Source organism: Melospiza melodia, chromosome 18, assembly GCF_035770615.1.
Source record: "Melospiza melodia melodia isolate bMelMel2 chromosome 18, bMelMel2.pri, whole genome shotgun sequence".
Classification (NCBI taxonomy): Eukaryota; Metazoa; Chordata; class Aves; order Passeriformes; family Passerellidae; genus Melospiza; species Melospiza melodia.
The window spans coordinates 16,134,580-16,155,137 of record NC_086211.1 but is presented as its reverse complement, the minus strand read 5'-3'; the positions used below and the strand labels follow the sequence as shown (position 1 = coordinate 16,155,137).

Below are 20,558 nucleotides of genomic sequence, written 5' to 3'. Positions count from 1 at the left end.
TATGGGAAGCAGTAACTTATGCAATAGCTACACACACATGCATAGATGCCAATGCCAACATTGACATCTTTCACGTGTAGCATGTACACCACATGAGTCATAAAGCTCTCTCTGGAAGACTCTGTAATGTTGAAATAAGCAGCACAAAAATAGGAATGCATTACCTCCAAAATAAGATGACTTCTCCCACCTCTTCCCCCTCTGTGTTTCATCAGGATTCACTGTACCAGCCAGGATTAACCCCCTTAGCCAGGAGCTCTACCTTGGGTTGAGTCTGACAGTCATTTTAAGTCTCCTACCTGAACTTTTGTGTAGCCTGACAGATGCTGAGTGTCCTACCTCCTTTCCTGAGTGTTCCTTAGTTTCTGACATAACATCAGCACTTCTGCAATGGAGGGACTTCTGATCATGGTGGCCATCCCTTTTTCTGGCTTCTGTGTCGAAGAAGACATGGTTTAGCTTCTCCAGATACTTTTCCAGCTCTTCTTGAATATACTCCAGGTGTTTGCCAACATTACTGGGGGAATAAGAAGAGGGTGGCAGAAACAGTTTGCTTTTCCTCTCTTTCCTGGCTTCTTCCACACCTGGGTTTTGTTTCATTAGAACAAGCATGATGATAACGGGAGATACACAACCCAGACTTCTTCCATTATGGAGGTGACATATCAGGAGCTGCTCGTGCCTGTTGATATACTCACAGGGAAGAAGCCAAATGGACCAAACACTGCCAGTGGCCAGAACTCCCCAGCTGCCAGCATGCACAGGAGGACTGGTGTCAGGAATCAAACCACTGGGGATGTCACAGCTGGATTTTCTAAAGCAACATGTCTTACAAACCTTCCACAGTTCTAAATACTAAAGCAGCAGAAACAGTGAGGAGCATAAAAATTTTAGGCAGCTTTCTAAAAATTTTAGAAAGATACAAGATCATCTGGCACAGTTCTCTATGGTCTTAAAATAGCATCTCTCCTATTTTTTTTTTTTTTGTTTTGTTTTTGTTATGGAGCAGTAAGTTAATTGATCTTTAACTCTCCTTCTGTTAGAATTTTCCAGTTTCCTGAAGTGGTAAGTTCTTCCTCTTTCTAATTCAAAGAAAAGCTAGGATTTCCCTCCCCAAATGAAGATAATGTGTTATCCTTTAGGAGTGATTGGATGCTATGTCCACAGCCTCAGCATCTAGAAAATTGAAGTGAGACAAGGTAGCATCAGTCACCTGAAACACAGGATCAGATCAGCAGGACCCATGCTGGCTTCTTTCTGGTCTTGGGAGAGGAAGTCCCTCCTGGGATTCTGTAAATAATTCCAGCTGAACTCTGTAGAGATCCCTTGGAGATTCTTTGTGGGCTGTTCCTGGGTGACTCTGCCCCCTGGTTACTCAGAGATGGGCAGCCCAAGGACCAATAAATGCATTTCTACTGACCAAGGTCAGGAGAAGGGGTTGGACAAATGTCTGATTAGTGCCCAGTGCCCAGGGTAGCAGCCAAAGTGCCAACAGGGACGGGACCAGCCTGTGGGGGCGGGCAGGCCATGCCCTGAAGGCAGGGTGTGCCTGGAATGGAATTGTATTTCCTAACCTTTTCTCGGGGGATCTGTTTACAGAGGAGGGTGCAGAGCCTAAAAGGAGCAGAGATCACAACCAGATTTCTGCTGCCTCTGTGTGCATTTTTGGTCTCACCCTGCCACAGAAATAACCCTAAAATTCTTCACTTTGTTCCCAAAAGTGAGACATTTCCCCAGTTTTGCTGCAGTGAATGGTCTGAGACAAGTTACAGTGTCTCTGTAACCCCCTGTTCTCTTTAGAAGCTGATCCTCAGCTTTTAGCTCTCCAAGACTGATGCTGTGAAGTAAGTTTTGCTCTAGAAGCACTGTGGTACTTCCCATCCCCTTTTGCCTTATCTTTAATTCATTCCTGAGCCCACAGCTGTCCTGGATACTTCTGTGAGCAGTTTGTTGCCTACAAGCCTGGGCCTGGCACTGCTGCTCTACATTTAGGTGGACAGTCAGCAGAGAGATAGAGCATTCCCAGTCCAGTCACCCTGGTGGCACCAAACTCAAAACCCATGCATAAAGCTGAGGAGAGGATGCAGAAATAGGCAGGTCAGAACTGAGATCAACTTTTTATCAAAACTGAGATACATTCCTTAAAGCAAGAACAGTGGGCCCAGAGATGTCCAGGTAGATCAGAATATCTCCCTTCTCCCTCACTGCTATACATCATTAATGCCTTGGGGCATAGACCAAACCTCCAGCCACAGGTACTACAGTTACCAGTAGAGCAAAGCCCTGAACCAAACCTGACACTGCTGTAATAAGAGACATCACTGAAACCCTAAAGAGCACTGGAATCCTAAAGAAAGAAATGCTAAAAGGGGAAAACACAGCATTTAAAAAACATCACTGAGACTGCACTGTGGCCTCTCTAAAAGGGGAAAGGATGGATGGAGAAGCCATGGAATTTCCTAACTTCTAATATAATTGCTCGTTTCCTTTCAAACAAATATAATACAGCAAAGCCTAAAAGAGAAGTACAGACCACTGTAGTTTCAGACACCTCTTCAAGACACAATCACTAATGAAGTGACTTGGGCACATCTGTCAAAAACTCAGGAGGCATAACCTTGACTATAAAATCAGGGAGCAGACAGAAAAAGGCAAAATGCTTTGTCCAAGATCCACGGCTGACTTGTGGAACCGAGCCAACACAACACTCAGGAACACGATGTATCACACTGATACATCACAAACACAGATAGAAGTCCTCCAGTAAGGAAGGAACAGAAAAGGGAAAAGGAGCTGGTTTTACAGGTCAGCATTATTCAGACCTCTGGAAAACCAAAGGAGGTGTTCTCATATTAGAATGGAGTTTTCTCTGACCCCTTTGAAGATAACTGCTGGATCGGGTTACACCAAATGTCCACCTCACTGGTATCTTTAGTTTAATTGTGAATGCCTAATGAACATGAGGTAATTATGTAAGAATGCTTTCCAGAATACTTCTGCAGCAAGGGTTTTATAATATTTTAGCAGCTCTAGCTTTACTTAAGACATGACAAGGAGAAAAGTAACTATTTCCCAGACATCTCCTGCATAATCAGCCAGGGAAGCAAACAGCTGTAGCTCCAAGGTCAGGTAGATGATGCTCTCGAATCTCAGTAAACAGCATGAAAACATGAAAAGCATGACAAGGACGCAGCTTTTTATATTAAATGTAAAATCCTGGAAATAATAAAAAAAAAATTGTCTAAGATTGTTCTATACATTCAAAGTAACAGCTGTGCTCCTTGGCAAATAAAGTGTGCCAATCTCGATTTCCAGTTTTCATCTACTGACTTACAAGAGACAAATTAATTTGTCCATGTTTCTCTTCATCATGTATATTACCTGTTTCTCCCCATCATATGTTACCCAGGTTCAGTTTCTTCTTATGCCCATACAGAAATTCTTTAAAATATTCTTTTTAAATATTTACAGTTTAAAATAAATAAAAAAGTATTGTAGATGTAACTGCCTGCCATCAGAGCTTAGTAATAAAATTAAGTTTTTAGAGCCACAATCAGGTTTTTAGTCTTTTACAGCCAATGTTTTTCACCATCTCTCAGCTGCTCTCAGCATTCCCTGGAATCTGGCTACACTCCCATTTCCCACTTTTCACACAGGCTGACTGGGCTATAAAAGGCAAGAAAGCACTGCTCCCTAGGGACACCTGATACCATGTAGCCTTTCACAGCATTTCTCTCCCTTCAGAATTTTATATGCTTTGTGGGAAGATCTTCTGCATGAACTTAAGAGAAGGGTTCAGTAACCCAAGCCGTATTGAGTGGAGACACACATTCAAAAAGCCAAAATTTAATACAAATCAAATGGAAGAGTCTTTGGGCTGTGACAGTTTATTTTATGACCACCCAAGGCTGGCATGCACTAATTTTCTCTCTGAGGCACTAGTGGTCGTAACTGAGCTACTAATAAAGTAAACTTTATTTAAGAGTTGATTGTACATCCTTCCTAGCTGTTCAGAACCTGGCTTCAGCAACAAAAAATTTCCCAGTTTTAATGGAAACAACTGTCCTTACATCTCTAGGCTGGATTAAATCATGATGTGCAGTTTTATTCTAGGTCTGTACCTGTCAATGAAAGAGATGAATGAGCAAAAATGGGTCTCACTTTTCCCCAAAGACCCTGAGCTCGTGCTCCTCCATGTCAGGGATGACACACTGCTGGTATTTGCTGAATGCCAGAAGCTGCATTCACACAGACTTGGGGAGTGGAAGCACCCAGCTATTCACTGCTCTGGATCTTGATTCCAAACCATTCCCTGCTGTATGCATTGACACCTTGGCTGCTAGAAAGGCTCTGCTCTATTTAAAAGCAATGGGAGAAAGGGAAAAATCTCATGGTATAGAAGACAGATTCTACAGTTGATGTCAATTCTACAGGACAGAAAGCAGATCCTTCCACACTGCTGAGCCCTTCAAAGGTGCCTTTCTCCAGTGTGAGCACAGAGGAGCACTTATGTAGGCTGAGTATGCATAGTAGGCAGATCTGATTTAAACTTCTAGATAAGGCACCCTGGAAGAAGATTCAGAGATTCACACATGACATTTCCTACTGCACAACACCTTTCCACCATTCTTCAGTTTACAGGAGATCTGGCACAGTTTTAGTCAAAGTGACTTTTCTAGAAGAAATTAAAGTGAAATTCTTGGGGAGCTGTGAAATTGAATAAGCCGTTGTTAAGTGTCCTGTGTGACTCTGAAGAGGATTCTGCTGAACCTTGACTCTTCCTGCAAACTCCCAAGCACTTCCGGATGAACTGGCCGTTCTTGTGGCTGCTTCCCCTCAAGTCCATGATCCTGGCAGATTTTGCAGCTTTAAGAGGGGAGAAAAAATAAGAGACATTCAGTCATTTCATATAGTGAGGCCTCAGTCTACAAAGCATAGGGCAGGATTGAAGCCCTTTCTTCTCCTTCTCAGCATGCAAAGTTCTCCTACCTGTTTCCATAAGCTTCAGCCCTCTGCACAGCTCCTCCTGCATCTTCTTCCTGTAGTCTCCAAACATGGCTCTCATGAGCTGACGCTTCTTCACCAGGGGAGCCTTGTCACTGCGCAGGGTCCTGATGGCCCTGAGAGCCTCCTCAGCTGCACCAAAGGAGAAACAACACACACGTTAGGGCTCCCTGCTGGCTCTGTCCCTGCCTTCCTGCCAATGCTGCCCCCAGGAGAGAACTCTTCTTTACTTCAACACTTACCCTGCTTTGGAGTGGGTTTCTGTGTCTTCAAGCCGAGTTCCAGCTGGTTCACACACCAGTCCACCTCTTTCCACAGCTGCTCATCTGACTGCTATCAACATGAGGTACATGAGCAAGAGGAAGTAAATCACCCAAAAATTACAGCAGCAGTTGCTACACAGGATGAAAGGGAACTCCATGAAGTCAGGACTAGTTGAAATATTATGTTCTGGCAATCACTTAATAGACTTCATGACATTTTCCCTCTAGTGTTTTTCATCAGATAAACTAAAAGCATTGTGCAAATGTTTAGTTGCAGCTCACTGTGTCTATTAGATGGATTTAATGTGTGGCTGCCACTCAGAAGGTGCTGTTTTCTGGAAAGCTGTTCAGCTTTCAATGGAACTTACAGATGGGAGAAATAAACATTAACAACAAAAAGCCCCTATCCTCAAACCTGCACAAAATTTAAAAAAGCAAACAATGGGCAAAATCAGAAGCTAAGTCTTTCTTCTCAGCTCCTCTGTGCTTGCTCAGCCAGAAATGCATGAGGGACAAGGAAAATGAAGCCCATGGAGATGAAGGAAGCCAAGCACCATTGAGCAAAGCTAACTCAGCAGTGGGACAGGGAAACAGGGCTGCACCCTGGGACTGAAGCAATTCTTAACTGTTATGTACATGTAAATACAAATGCCCTCACACTGTCTCCTTTTACCTACAACAGTCTCCTTCCAAAGGACTGGAAGGGCTTTACCTGACCTTCAACTCTTCCTATGTCTCTGGTGCTCAGCAGTGTTTATCAGTAGGCCTGCAGGTGAAGCAGACTTTTGGATGCAATGTTCCAGAGGCAGATGAACACTCAGTGCAATTTCCTTGTAAAATACTAAGAAAAGGAAGGTTTTGTGCAATCTTGTGTTATAGTATGGATCAGCTGGCACTGTTTGTTAGTAAAACTTACACCAGTGCTGAAAAGTGAAATAAAATTAAGACCTTGACCGTAGCAGAATAGAAGACCTCAGGGTGTGCCTTAATGCTGTGTTTACACATAACCTGCAATTTCAGTTGATTTCTGGCCCATGCCCTACAGAGGAACCTTCTTGGAAGCACCCTTGAGCTCTACCACAGGTCCTTGGCTACACCAGGTGGCAGCTCTGTGCCTTGGCTTTGGTCCTTGTTCTACGAAAGCAATTCATCCTGCAACACACCCACATGAGCTACGGGGCCTGGCTCAGCACCCACAAGGCACCAGCTTGGCACAAACTAAAGACAGTTACCTCCACAACTAAAAAGAGTTACCTCCATTTACTGGTTTTATTTTCTTAAGAAAACATGGCATCCAGCTCCCCAGGATTAGCTGTCACAAGCCTAACCATGAAATCTTTCAGCACAAATCTGAAGGACCATTAACTTCCTTTGCTCTGGTCAGGTTCCTCAGCTGTGTAGCAGAGAAAGCAAACAGCTGCTGGAACATGTAAGCACCAAATGTGGTCCTTCAGCTTCCATCTCAGGGCAGTATGCTAATTGTTCATCTGTGCAAAGAGATAAAGTGGCTCTTTAGCTCGAGGGTTTATAAATAATGGGATTCCATCAATATTTAATTACCTGAGAGGTCTTCTCATCCTGATGGGAAGTATCTGTAATTTTACAGCTGTTAGCTTCTGCCTTTGCCTTCCTGCTGGTCTCAGTTTCTTCTGTTTTGTTTTTACTGACAGGTGCTTTTTGTTTCTTCTTTTTTTTCTTCTTGGCAGCTCCACCTCCTGTTGATTTCTCTGTCATTGCCTCATCTGCAGAGGCTGTCTCTGTTTGGGGGATCTTTGATGTGACATGGCTTCTATCCTCTTTGGGTGCATTCCCTGTCACTTGAGTCACCTCAGGCTCCTGCAAGGCTGCAGCCTGTGGCAGAGCTGCTGATTCAGCAGGCAGTGAAGAATCTGCTGTGTCCTCTGTATGTTGGCTTCCTGGAAGTAACTGAAGATGAGGACAGTCTTCATCTGGGATGGCAAAGTTGAAAGCAAACCTGGGTTCTTGTCCAGAGGCAGCAAACCTCAAGGGGCCATTCCAGTTCTCCTGCTTGGTGGCTCTGACATTGTTTTGTACCTGCTCAGCACCACTGTCACCAGGGTCAGCTTCTGGGTCAGTCTTGGAAAGTGGAAAATCAAATCGGAAGCTGCTGCCAGATGATGTGAACAACTCAGGCTTTGCCTCAGGGGTTGGCTCAGGCTGTTTCACACCATCTGCAGTCTGTCCCTTGCCTGGCTGTACTTCCACATCATCAGGGGTCATGCCTAGAAAATGCAAAGAATATTGTTTCAACACTGGTGTTCTAAGTGAACCAGTTTCCTACCGTGGGGGTGCCACTGCAGCTTCCACTCAAAGGCACTGCCAGAGAGGTGACTCAATTAATGCTGCACCCTAAGAAATCTACAGAAAAGAACCAAATCTCACCATCCCCCGAGAGATAGCTGAAGCTCACCTTTCTCAATGCTCTTCTGACCCTCATCCATCTTGAGACGACAATCCCCAAACTCATTGCTCATCACTTGTTGGTTCTCTGTGAGAGGAGCTGCAGGGGAGTGCAGGACCTTGAAAATGTGTTGGGTCTCCTCTGCTGCACTCAGAAAACACCAAGAGAGACAAGAAGCAGTTTACAGTGGGCCTTAAAATCCACACAGAGGGATGCTGATGAGTGACTCTTCTCTTAATGAGCTCTGTGTTCATATCACCTCTAACTAATCCATAACTAGCATTCAATTGAAAGGGAACTCCAAGTGCTTCCAGAAGCTTAAATACTGTGAGATGTTCCTACAGAGAGGGAAAAAAATCTTAACTTATTACTGACAGTCAAACTCTTACACTGCAGTAAGTGCACTGCTAATGGCACAGAAGCTACAGAGGGCTTAGCAATCTTTCCTTCAAGAGAAGACAAATTCCACAACCTAACTCAGTGTCTCTTCTCTGGAAAACTGGAAAAAATTTAAACAGAAGGCATACCCTGAAAAGCAGGACTCTTGCTCTTGCTTACAGACCAGCCTGAACACAAGAATCTAAAGCTTTTGTGTTAGAACAAATTCTCTAAAAAGAGTTGTTCTGTGACAGTGGTGCCCAAGACCTCAACTTGGAAGCACTAAATATAGTCTTGCAGTGTTTGTCCCACTTATTTTAAGCCACTGAACAACTTGAGAGTGGTACTGTGGAATGGGAACATCCCACCTCTCCCAGCTGCAGCACCTGACCATCCTCTCAGGAAAGAACCTTTCCCTAATCCAGGCTAAAAATCACCCCCTAACACAGCTCCAGCCATTCCCTGGGCCCTGTCCCTGGTCACAGAGCAGAGAGTGGAGCTGCTCCTCAGGAGGAGCTGCAGCCCCAGTGAGCTCTGTGCTCTCCTCTCCTCCAGCTGAACAGGCCAAGTGCCCTCAGCTGCTCCTCCTATGGCTTCCCCTGGAGACCCTTCCCCACCCTCACATCCCTCTCCTTGGACACTCCAACAGTCACAGACCCTTCTGATACTGTGGTGCCCCAAAGTGTCCCCAGCCCTGGAGGTGAGGCTGCCCCAGGGCAGGGTGGGACAATCCCCTCCCTGTCTCAGGCAATGCTGTGGTGGGACAGAAGTGAGATGGACCTTCACAGCACCTGGTGTCAGGGTCCTGACTACAGGAACTCCTGTTTCAAGGGGTTTGGCTAGCTGCAATCCAGACCAGTTACACAACAAGAGCTACAGAAAGCTCCAGGGAGCTGCTTCCCTCCTTCACCTGGGAGTTACTCTAAGCTGAGTACCTCATGCATACAGTGCTACAGCCAAACAAGTCATTGATTCAGACCCTGAATTCCTGGCTAGATGTTGGACCAGCCTCCTCACCAGACTTCTCCAGCAACTAGGACTCCAGGCAGAGCCTGGGTACCATCAGCAGCACTGCTCAGCTCTCTTGGCTCACACACTGTGCAAAAGGGCTCTTTTCTGGCCAGGGCACTGCTTCTGCTGCCTCTTTCCTGTGCTCAGCTCCTGCCTCCCCTCCAGGAGCTGCCTTCCCTCCTGCTGGGCACTGGGGACCAGTACAGGACACATTTCTAACAAAATGGTCTGATCACAGAATAGCTTGGGCAGAAACTTCAAAGCTCATCCACCCTGCCATGTCCAGGACACTTTCCACTATCCCAGCTGCTCCCAGCCCCGTCCAGCCTGGCCTTGGGCACTGCCAGGGATCCAGGGGCAGCCACAGCTGCTCTGGGCACCCTGTGCCAGGGCCTCCCCTCCCTCACAGGGAACAATCCCTTCCTATTATCTGATCTAAGCATTATCTCTGGCAGTGGGAAGCCATTCCCCCTTGTCCTGTCCCTCCATCCCTTGTCCCAAGTTCCTCTCCAGCTCTCCTGGGGCTCTGAAGTCTCCCCAGAGCTTTCTCTTCTCCAGGATGAACAATCACAACCCTTTCCCACAAGTCTTAATTCTTCCTGATGCTCAAGCACAAGGTGTAGGCACCTGTCAGTCACTGCTCCATCCTCAGGTGGACCAGCAAACCCTCACCTGAGCATCTTACACAGGGTTCACAGTGCTCTGCCAAGGTCAGGTACTGACCAGCAGCACGACATGTGTCTGCAGCTCTACAAGATCAAACCATGACCTTATAGAATTTTATCTTCCGTGTAATTTTTCCCTGGAACAAGCTTCACAAAAATAAACCTACTGGTGTTTGAGGGCCAGCCATGCTGGCACAGTATTTCCTTAAGATGAAAAACAAAGGCAGAGCTGTAGCAGAACCAAACAAGTCATTATATGGGAAAAATAGAACATGACAAAGAATACAGAAAACGGGGAGGACAAACACTAAATGAACGAAAGATAAAACTGCTTCCAGAAACACAGTCCTTAAAGCCCAATGTTGTCCTGTGTTTAGAACAAATCCCAAATAACACAAGAACAGGGAATATAAAAGAGAGAAGAAACAGAAAAACATCCATATCTGCTAAATCACACCCAAGGCCAGAATAGGGGGGGTGTGGGCTGATAAAGAGGAACATACCTAGTTTGGGGTGCGGAGGGAGATGCAGATCTGCCTCCAGTTGTGAAATGCACCACTCCAGCTCCTCCTGAAACACACCTGGGGGAGCCTTGGACATCGTGCGGGGAAGGCAGAATGATTAGAAGCACAAATCTCTCACCTCCAAAACTGAGTTTTCTGAGGCCTCCCTTCTCACAGGAGGTCAGACCTGGCCTTACATTGGAAGTGTGCTGTGTAACAGTTCATTGTACCATAAATCAACACAGCACAGGGACACATGTCCTGTGTGGAGAGCACCAAATGAGCCCTCTGCATTACAAAAATCACAGCTCTCACTAGCAGGAAACCCTACTACTCCGGCAAGCCAGGACTTCCCACAGATTTCTTTTTCATCTTTTTCTCCACCTATCCCTTTTAAAAAGTCCCAAATGGAAGATTTCTCATTTTTTCCTAAAGCTCAGGCAATGGCATAATATCTCCACAGCAGGAAATTTCCCTTTAGCACAGCTCTGGTAACACATAGAATTTGTCTTTAGCCTAAACACGAGCCCTTGAGGCCCCATGTGCTATCCTTCTACACTGGCTGCCTCTTGAAAAGCAGGTGGAAGTTAAGGTTTGCAGCCCGCCTGGGGACAATGCACACTAAAACACGGGGAACGAAAAGAATGCTCAGGATAAGGAGACGAGCAGGGATTGGGAAAGGCACCAGAGCTGGGAAAGCCTTTAGGGAGAACGCGCTCGGGCCCGGTGCCGTGAGAGGGGCCGGGCCTTACCTGCTCCATGCCGGGCTGCCCGCACCGCCGCCGCAGGAAGCGGCCCCAGCGCACCGCCCACCTCCGGTCACGGGCCTCGTGTGTGCTCCGGGAGCGGCCCCGCCCGGGCCGGCACCGCCGGCTGGAGAGCTCGGGGCCCGCTCTGGGCCTCTCGAAGCCCCCCGGACCCTCCACGGGTCCTCCCCCTGCCGCGGGCTCAAGTGCTCAGCGCTCTGGCCGCTTCCCGCGCTGCCGCCGCCGTTCCGCCCGAGAGCGCCGGGCCCCACGCCCCAGCGCCCACCTTGCTTGTGCCCCCTGCGCCTCCCTCCTGCTGCCCTGAGCCCCACACTGTGCCGGACACACGTGTGCCCACGGAGCGGGCCGCGGGGATCCGGCGGTGCCGCCTTCCCTGCGCCAAATCCCCGCAGGAGCGCCCAGACCAGCCCCGGCCCCTCACATGCCGGCCTGACGGAGGCCGTGCCAGCAAGCACCAGGGCAGGCAAAAAAGGTTAATACACACCTACTGGTACTGTCTATTCGCATTTCTGTTTTAGATTTCCTTTTGATTGTTTAATTTTGTAAATAAAAAGTTAGACACCTTGTTTCATAGGCATTTTTCCCTATTGGATTGTTTCCAACAACAGCCAGCTGATCCCCGTGAGGTCAGTACTGCAGCAGCACAGCGTGTCACTGCACAGGGTGTGCCGTCTCTCAAATGTTCAAACCATGGAGGTTATAATTTTTCTTGACATTGGCAGTTGATGTTAGAAATTCTCCAAGGCTGACAGAAGGGCTCTAAAGTCCTGGGGAATCACTTCGAAATGTTGCTGCTAAAGATTATAAAATGCTACTGGAAAAATTGGTACATTTCTGACAATCCCAACCTGACTTCTGTCTGCCTTACAATCTCCACCCTCACTGAGACTTGGCCGTTGTCTGAGCCATCTCCTCATTACAAAAAACACCTCAGTGGTTTGAGCCTTAACCAAGGTTGTCTTGACACTTTATCTCGAGGCTTATTCTGAGTGGTTGAGTAGGGTCAAAATTAGCCTCAGCCTTCACATACAAGTGTCCCAGCATCAGGAAAAAATCTGACAGTCAAGTATTGGAGAATATAATGAGCACAAAATAATGAGTTATTGTATCCATCTTGAAAAGCCAAAATCCCACCGCAGTTCTCCTCTCCCTCAGTGCCTAAGCTGGACTGAAGGCTTGTGAACCTGTCACCACCAGTCTGGCTGCATCTCCTATAGCAAAGTTTCCCATCCATAGCCTGAGGAATGAACAAACCCATCAGGCGATGCAAAGGCTCTTCTTGGTATGGCTGGCACAGAGCCTGCAGAACCCATCTAGACAGAGCAAGGAGTGAAAGGAGCAGTTTTATGTGGTAGGACGCTGTTCATATCTCCAGCTCTGTAGACTCAATGCCCATGCAGGGTAAAGGCACAAAGGACCAGCAATGCCTTGGTATTCCTGGGTTTGATCTCTGCCCTGAGGATTCAGCCCCACAAGGACACCGACTAAGCGAGATGTGGCAGCCTTGCTCTGAGGACACACGACAAAAGGGCTGTCAGGAGATCCAAATATGATCCTCAGCTTCTGCTTACACAACAGAAACCTTGTCATGGGAAGAGCTGCGAGCTGAGCTGGTGGAAGCTGATGTCTAACAAGTCATGGCTGCCTGGGAGCAAAGCAAACAGCAGGCAGAAGAACTGGAATGGCTTGAGCCTGCCTCAGGTGCAGAGCAGGTTTGTGTGTGCAGTATAAACTGTGCAAAGGCTGGGACAACTCCTCACTGCTGTCAGATGGTGACAGGAGCACCAGTCTGGGGGCAGGACAGCTGTGCAGTCCTGTAGGTCACTCCAGGACTGGCATTCCTTGCCAGCACAGAGCTGCCTTCTTTCCCCATACCACCAACTGAGCACCAACAAATTCGTAGCAGGCATGGCTATAACTGGAAGCTGGAAAATGCAGCTCTTTGGTATGAGGCTCCTTTGAGAGAGTTGCAGGAAAGAATTGGGAAAAAAAAAACCAAAAGAGAGAAATGGGGTGGTTGCCAGAGCTGCTAACCACAGTGCCAGTGAGCCTTGGAGGGCACTGGGACAGCCCAGTGTCACATGCCCAACACATCCTGTCGCCAGACCTCCTCGCCGGCAATGTACGTGGCTTGCACATACAGGCTGTCATTCAGCATTAGGAAATCTGTGTGGGACAAGAGAGAAAGAAAGCAGCTGTCAGAATGGAGCTGCTGGAGTTGGCTGGGGAGAGCTGAGATCATTGGGGAAGGGTTTCTCCCCACCCCAGGATGGCACTGCAGTACAATCCTGGCAATGGCAGCTCTGCTTTCTGCTCAGCTGAGAGGTGGGGGGGCACTCCAAAGGGCTTCCCAAACACCACCAGCATCCAAGGGAAAAGCCACTGGAGCAAAAAGGAAAAACCACTGGAGCAAAAGCCCAGAGCATATCCCAGGTGGAGCAAGTCTCCCTGCAGCTCCCACCAAAACAGGGCATGAGCATATGCTTACAAAGCAGCCCCTGCTTTGCTCCAGCACTTGTGAGCCCTGACACCATTGTCTCCATACCAGTACATGCTGTGCCCACACCAGTACCTGCATCGGAGTCATAATCCAGTGTCCCCTTTTTATGTTCAATCCCCAGGAGCTGAGCGGGATGCAGAGACGCCGCCTCCAACGCGGTCTCTACCGAGCACCCTTGGACAGAGAATTTGGGAGACGTTAGGGCAGCCAGAGCCCCATTGCCACAGCAGCCCCAATCCCCCTGGACAAGGCAACACCCAACCAGGCAGTTGATGGACCCAAGCTGGAACACCCTCAGCACAGCCAGCTGGAGCTGGGAAGGGAAATATCCCTACAGGAGAGAGCAGGCACCTCTGAACTGAACACCTAGGGTATGGAGAAGAGAAAACCATGCACTTTTGTGAGGAAGAAGCAGGAGAGTTCACCTCTCATTAGTTCTATTAGTTCCCCCTCAAAAAGGGGCTCATCTGAGGGCACTGATCCCAGGCCTTACCACGTCTCAGGTGAGAGGGAACATTCCTGGTGAAATGGACACATCTGGCAAAAGCAAGCCCTCCTCCCGTGTCAACATAGGGAGCAGCAACTTGTGGACAAGGCTCTCTTACCTGTGGCTTCTTGGAAGTGTCGCACACAAGTGTCCATGGTCGCCACGCTGCCACTCAGGGTCTTTGTACCTGGGAAGGAACAGGATGGCACTGAGCAGCGCCCATAGCTCACAGCAAGAAGCAGGGCACTAGGGAAGCATAATGGGACTAGAAGTGCAGAAGTCCTGTGTTGCAGGAGGAGCAAGCTGAAGGGCCTGCAGCCACTTCCTGCTGGAGCACAGGAAGAGGTATGTGGGTGTTATCCCCAGCTCCACTATCACACCAGCTGCACTGGGTGAAAACCAGCTCACAACACAGGCATCTGCTCCCAGAGACAGGGAATGGAGAAAGGAATGCTCCTTCACTGAAATACCGTCCCAGTATTCATCTGCTTGGGAATTTGAAACTTAGGGAATTTAGCTAGCAGGAAGTAGTAGTGTTATAATGAAGAAAAGGGACAATAAATATCTCTAAGATTTCTCTGTCCTTACTAATGCCCTGAACCTCTAGCACCCTTGACACTGGGCAATGAAGCTTTCTTTCAAAGATGTTGCAGACAGCTATAACTGAACAGATCCTCCACAAGGGTGGCACACTTCTCCTCTTTACCAGGAGTTTCATTAACCCCAAGGCCAAGTCACTGCAGATCCACCAGGCATCAAAACCCAAGAGGGTGGCACAAACGCTGCCACACACCGACAGGGACAGCAAGGTGTGCTCAGCTCCTCGGGATGGTGCCAGTGGCAGCACTGTCCCCAGCTCTTCAGCAAGAGGGACAGCACTTACCTGCGATGTAGGTGTTCAGCCCATCGATCTCCACTACCTGCTGACCCAGCGTGTGCCGACCTGGTGCCAGCCCCATGCCAGCGATTGCATCTGTCACCAGCACCAGCCCTGGGGAACAGAAGGAAAGGGGCCTTGTCAACACTGCTGCTGGTTTTGCTGCAGCTCCAAGTACTGTGCTCTGTTGACCCTCCCAGAGAGGAACCAGGTGTCTCCAGCCACATCGCACCAAAGCGAGAGGACTGAGGGATCAGCACACGTGGCTGTGACCTTCCAGACAGCAAGGGCAGCACAAATGTCTTCTGGGAGTTGGTATAGTGCTTGGAGTGGCTGGTAACACTGTGGGGACTGCCATGGCTCACCTTTGGGGTGGGCTCGGTGGGCAATGCGCAGGGCAGCGGGGTTGGTGTGGATGCCATCAGAAATCATGCCATAGAAGACCCTCCGCCCAGCAGGAATCTTGTCACTTGTCAGCAGCCCCACAATGCCAGGGTCACGGTGGTGGAACTGCTCGAGGGGAGAGAGGGGACAAGCTGTGGAGGACCAGGACACACTGGCTGAGACTTCACTTCAGGGGATGCAGTGCCATCTCTATCACAGTGCCTGGCAGCTTTACCAGGCAAACCTGGGCATTGCCGTGAATCACAGAATCACAGGTTGGTTTGAGTTGGAAGGGACAATAGAACTTATCTTGTTGCAAACCCTGCCATGGGCAGTGTCACTTTCCACTATTCCAGGGTGCTCCAAGCCCCATCCAGCCTCACCTTAAATGCTTCCAGGGACAGGATAACCACAGTTCCTCTGGGTGCCAGGGTCTCAATACCCCCACAGCCACGAATTTCTCCCCAATATTCCATCTAACCCTGCCCTCTGGCAGTGGGAAAACGTTCTTCCTTGTCCTGCCACTTCAGGCCTTTGTCCAAAATCCCTCTCCAGCTCTCCTGGAGCCCCTTTAGGCTCTCTCTGGAGCCTTCTCCTCTCCAGGTGAGCACCCCCAGCTGTCCCAGCCTGGCTCCAGAGCAGAGGGGCTCCAGCTCTTGGAGCATCTCTGTGGCCTCCTCTATGCTCACTCCAGCAGCTCCACATCCTTCTGATGTTGGCCCCCGGGCTGGAGGCAGCTCTGCAGGTGGGGTCTCACCTGAGTGGGGCAGAATCCCCCCTTCCCTGCTGCCCACACACAGGAGGGTGTCTGGTGCACACAGCAAGGGCATGTCCCGCTCTCACCCACCAACACTTCCTAGTCCTTCTCTGTGATGAACTTCAAGAGTCTGCTACATCCTTGGCTCTCTTTCAGATCCAGCAACAGGAATGTGAAGCCAGAAGTTCAGTGCCAAAACCTCATTACAAAGCATGGTACAAAACCAGCTGGGGAGAACACAGACCCATGGGGAGCAGGAGAGAAAGCCCAAAAGCAGCCCTGGAGCAGGGCAGGTGCCTCTGGGGACTCACCGGCAGCATGGCATTGAAGAGGTGAGTGATGAAGGTTGCTCCGTGCTGCACAGCCTCCTCAGCCTGGGAGAGATTAGCCACTGAGTGACCTGGGAACACAGACCAACCCCTGATTCCTCTGCCCACCTTTCCACTGATTTCCCTATAGGAGCAAAGACACTCCATCACTGGACTATGCTCTAATGCCCACCCTGGCCTGAGGTCACAGATGTGTCTGGCCATCACCTGGGGGGATTCTGGGAGTGGGTGCTTCACCCAAACTCCTTCAGTATTCACACCACAGCTGTCACAATGCTGCCTTGCTCACAGCATGCTGTCTTCGGGCTGAGTTTGAGGTCCAACGATACACCTTTCTGCTGGCCTCAGATACTTAAATGCTTTGTAGAGAATTATCAGAGGACACCCTCACAACAGTGGGAACTTTGCCAGGAAAACATATGGGAATCAAACTATCCAGAAAGAAACTTCTGTTTCCCCAACAGGACAGCAGCTCTGTGGGCTAACCTTGCCTTTCTGGAGTTCTTTATGTGGCTTTGGGATAAGAGATAGTCTGCTGTATGAATGCCCTTTTCACTTGAGGTTTAATTTCACCCTGAATAACTTCCTCCCTTAAAAAAAAAATCTTCAATGATCTGAGACAAAGAAGAGTTTGTGAAGCAAAGGAAAAGAAAAATGCAGCCAGCTTTAAGTCAGAGGCCTGCCAGATGTTGGAGGGAGAGGTTCCTACACTACTGCTGGTTGAAAAACAGTTATCAAACCAACAGTAACCTTTGGAAAATGATTTCGCCTGTCTAAGGCCTAAAGCAGTGGAACTTCAGAGTTTGAACCTTCCACATCATCAAACCTCCACCTAAGATTGCTATTCTTCCCTGTGTTAGAACAGCACCTTGTGCTTACTGCAGGGGCTCCTAAGTCAATAGAAACTTAGGCCCTTGCCATGACAGACTGACAGCATCAAGCGAGGTCCCCATTTGTGACAGGTCTGTCACATCCAGAATCCCACCCTGTCCAGCTGCATTGAGACACTGTCAGAGACGCCACAGCCCCAAGGGAGGGGCGGCCAGAGCTCCCCCCACGCCCTGGGTGCCCCAGCCCTTACCCAGCGAGACGCAGATGCCCCGCTTGGTGAGCTCCCGGATCACCTCACTGCTCCTCCTCATCTCAGGGGCCAGGGTCACTATCTGCACACAGTCCAGGGAGCCATAGGTGGCAAGCAGGTCCTGGAAAGCGCCCGCCTCAAAGGTGCGGAGGCAGTGCTCCGGGTGGGCACCCTTCTTCTCCTTGCTGATGAACGGCCCTTCCAGGTGGGCTCCTGTCAAACAGGAACAAAGAACCATGACCCTTCCTCCCCCTGCCAAGGACCAAGAAACCTGCTGTGTCTACTCTGCTCCAGTCACACCCTTGCTATTTTTCTGCAGCAAAGCACGTCTCGGGCAACTGTGAGCTCAGCACAGTGAGGATGCAGGGCTGGCCACTGGCCAAGCCAAGCCACCCCACTGCTCCAGGGGCTGGGCAGTGTGTACGACAGCAGAAAACACAGTAAAAGCCAGGCATGGACTAAGGGACAAGGTGGGTCTGTGCCCACCTGTGCATCCTTCCCACTGAGAGTTCCAGCCCCTATTTGTGCTCTGTAACTTCTTTCACCTCAACCATGAACAAGATAATTGCCCGCCTAGAGTAGCACCACAGAGGGACAAATCCACTTACCCAGGACTCCTGCTCCATGGGCTCCACCATTTCTTACACTGATCTGAGGGAGAACCTAGAGAAAGGGGTTTGTCAGACATGGCAACACAGATACAGCCCCCCAGCCTGCCAAATCAAACCCAAATGTCAGGTCTGCAGGGAGATTTGTGGCTGGACCACTTGGGACCATCACAGCCCACAAAGGAAAAGCTGTCTGCAAGCCTTGGTGTGCAGAGCTTGCTTGGGAGACATGGCTGTCTCAGCATTCTAAAGGCTGAGGGCAAGAAACCCAGGGTAGAGTCCAGCTTCTCATGCCCATAGCTTTTCTGCCCTGGCAGCTATCCCAGTCTTGGCCTACCCACCTCCTGATACCAACCTCAGTCCCTGATCACCCTGCGGATGGGAGAGGAGAAGGCTCCTTACCTGGTGGTACACAGATGGAGGAGAGGTCACCAGGGTGGGACAGAAAGAGGTCACTCCATGGGAGAGGATTTTCTGACTGACCAGGTCAATACCTGATTTGAAGTCATCTGTAGCCAGAGAGAAGTCCACCCCAAAGCCTCCTGCACCACAAACAAAACAGGGGTGAAACTGCTGCTTCCCCAGGAGTGTGCTCCACCCAGAAACACTGAAGAAAGACTTTGTGTGACTGCAGGGAGATGTTCCATTTGTAGGGTGCTGACACAGAGGGCTCCACCAGCACTTCTGTCCTACATTCTAAGGTTCCACAAGTACAAATCTCACCATCACTGCCCTGATTAAGTGCTCTTTCCCACAGCACTCCAGTGTTTTGCAAGCACAGCCTTTTTATTTTGATGCAGGGCAAAAATGTGACGATTCCCAGCTGAAAATGGAACGGCCTACCAACTTTAGCTACCATAGAACAAGCCCCTCTTTCCTTCTGAACAAAGCTGTTGCTGTTAATTGTTATTGTTCCTATGGGAAGTCTTGCCCTCTCCTCCCACATCCTGGAAAGGTAGGGCAGGGATCCTTCCAGTGCAGGTGCAGGGTAAAATATAGATAAAAATGAGTTCAGAGGAAACCCTCACCTGGCCAAAGGGGATCACTTACACAATAGCAGCTACCATAGGCAAAATTGCTCTTTGTCATTGGTTGGGTGACTAACAACTCCCCTGAGCAACTGAAACGTGGCCATGGGCACTGGAGCTGGGGGTCAGGGATGGACAAACCCGGGATGCCCCCAGTCTGTGAGTGCATGTGGCTTCACTGTACCGTTGATCTGGACATCGATGAAACCTGGGGCGATGATGCTGTCCTTGCAGTCCAGCTGGACATCAGCAGAGCCCTTTTCGTCAAAGAAGAGTTTCTCTGGGTTGAGGATCTTCCCTTCTCGCACCCACAGGTCCTCCCTGGAGGGACAGTCACACACACCAAGCTCTGGTGCCATCTGCAGCACGAGGAGCAGGTGGCTGTGCCCCAGCGATCCTGAGCAGAGTGCATCCCACCGGCAGCTCCAGCCACGGGCTCTGCGATGTCTGCCAGAGCACAGCTGCTCTTTCAGCTGGGACACAACCAGCAGCCCTCTCTGCCTGGCTCTGGCTCTACAAAACTCACAGGAGCGGGATTTTCATGGGCTGCCCCTCGAAGGTGGTGGTGATGATGGCCAAAACACCAAGGGACTGGCAGAAGAGGCAAAACAACAGGGACCGTACACCGCAGCCACCCCATCTCCCTCCAAAGCCGGCAGAGGGGACACGGGACGGCAGAGCGCGGCAAGGGGAGCGCCAGTAGCCGGGGCACAAGGGGAGCTGGGACAGTCCCTGGGCACTGCAGGGCTCAGGTCAGCTCGGCAGCCTGTCCGGCAGCCCCACTGCCCGGGCACCCACGGACAACACGACACCCCCCAGACAGCCCTGCTACCGCCGGCCATCTCGGTACCCCCGAGAGCCCCGGTACCCGCAGCCACTGTGGCACCGCCGGTGCCCTCACCTCTGGAGCCGGTGCTCCCTCAGGATGCGGCAGTTGGTGAACTGCACGATGGGCGCGTCCGAGACGGATTTGTTGGACGGCATCGCGTGGCAGCGGGAGCCGGCGGCAAGCGCGAACCCCCTGACGGCCGGCGCCGGGGGAAGGGACCGGGAGTGGCGAAGCAAAGCCAGGCCGCGGCTCCGGTGCGAGCGGCTGCCGCGGGACTGGACAGCCGGTGAGGGGCGGAGGCACCGGAGCACCGCCCCCGGGGCAGGGGAAGGGTGAGCTCCCTGCCCTGCCCGGCGCTCTGAGCCGACGCTGTGAGGAACAATCCCCACTGGGCCGGGCGGGCGGGCGCCGCCGCGGCACCCGAGGAGCGCCAGCCCGGGGCGCTGTCCCAGCCCGGGGCACCGGGGCCGGGGGCGTGGTCTGGGCGCGGCCTCGCCCCGCGGCACCGCCCACTCCCGGTCACCTGAGCGCGCTGGCACGTGCCGGGATTCCCCACCCGCCCTGCGGCACGTGACCGGCCCCGGAGAGCCGCCATCCCGGGAAGGGCGCCGCCATCTTGAGAAGGGCGGCGGCGGAAACCCGCCTCGTGAGACCCCGTCACGAAC

General features: G+C 50.5%; 2 protein-coding genes and 1 long non-coding RNA gene across 4 annotated transcripts in view; all 3 read right to left on the bottom strand.

The window, feature by feature from the left end:
• The window catches only part of LOC134426374 (uncharacterized), a 35,327-nt gene extending 33,805 nt beyond the window's left edge, over positions 1-1,522 (bottom strand). Inside the window, exons 1-2 of one of the 2 annotated variants that reach the window (XR_010029967.1) lie at positions 1,214-1,522; positions 340-517 (exon numbers count right to left, since the gene is read on the bottom strand). This is a non-coding gene — a long non-coding RNA (uncharacterized LOC134426374). The remainder of the gene's footprint in view (positions 1-339; positions 518-1,213) is intronic. The other variant, XR_010029966.1, reaches the window with a different exon arrangement.
• Positions 1,523-3,830: 2,308 nt separating this feature from the next.
• C18H8orf33 (chromosome 18 C8orf33 homolog) lies at positions 3,831-11,135 on the bottom strand. Its single transcript, XM_063171345.1, has 7 exons — positions 10,999-11,135; positions 10,247-10,334; positions 7,699-7,833; positions 6,828-7,510; positions 5,247-5,337; positions 4,990-5,136; positions 3,831-4,866 (listed from the first exon to the last, which is right to left on the bottom strand). The coding sequence occupies exons 1-7, from the start codon at positions 11,005-11,007 to the stop codon at positions 4,676-4,678; spliced, it is 1,344 nt and encodes a 447-aa protein (XP_063027415.1). The 5' UTR covers positions 11,008-11,135; the 3' UTR covers positions 3,831-4,675.
• Positions 11,136-11,504: 369 nt separating this feature from the next.
• On the bottom strand, positions 11,505-20,118 carry AMDHD2 (amidohydrolase domain containing 2). The gene is made up of 11 exons (XM_063171346.1): positions 19,966-20,118; positions 19,249-19,385; positions 18,439-18,578; positions 18,037-18,091; positions 17,429-17,641; positions 16,330-16,418; positions 15,243-15,387; positions 14,884-14,991; positions 14,119-14,187; positions 13,586-13,687; positions 11,505-13,179 (listed from the first exon to the last, which is right to left on the bottom strand). Exons 1-11 carry the CDS (start codon positions 20,046-20,048, stop codon positions 13,091-13,093), a joined length of 1,230 nt encoding a protein of 409 aa, XP_063027416.1. The 5' UTR covers positions 20,049-20,118; the 3' UTR covers positions 11,505-13,090.
• Between the last annotated feature and the right edge of the window lie 440 nt (positions 20,119-20,558).

Coding starts and splice junctions, on each gene's coding strand:
- C18H8orf33 (XM_063171345.1), bottom strand. Junction 7,511..7,698: donor TCAGAAGAGCATTGAGAAAG/GTGAGCTTCAGC, acceptor TGCATTTTCTAG/GCATGACCCCTGATGATGTG. Junction 5,137..5,246: donor GAAACCCACTCCAAAGCAGG/GTAAGTGTTGAA, acceptor CCTTTGGTGCAG/CTGAGGAGGCTCTCAGGGCC.
- AMDHD2 (XM_063171346.1), bottom strand. CDS start 20,048: ATGCCGTCCAACAAATCCGTCTCGGACGCGCCCATCGTGCAGTTCACC. Junction 18,092..18,438: donor CTCCATCTGTGTACCACCAG/GTAAGGAGCCTT, acceptor CCCTTTCTCTAG/GTTCTCCCTCAGATCAGTGT. Junction 15,388..16,329: donor TCTTCAATGCCATGCTGCCG/GTGAGTCCCCAG, acceptor CCCCTCGAGCAG/TTCCACCACCGTGACCCTGG.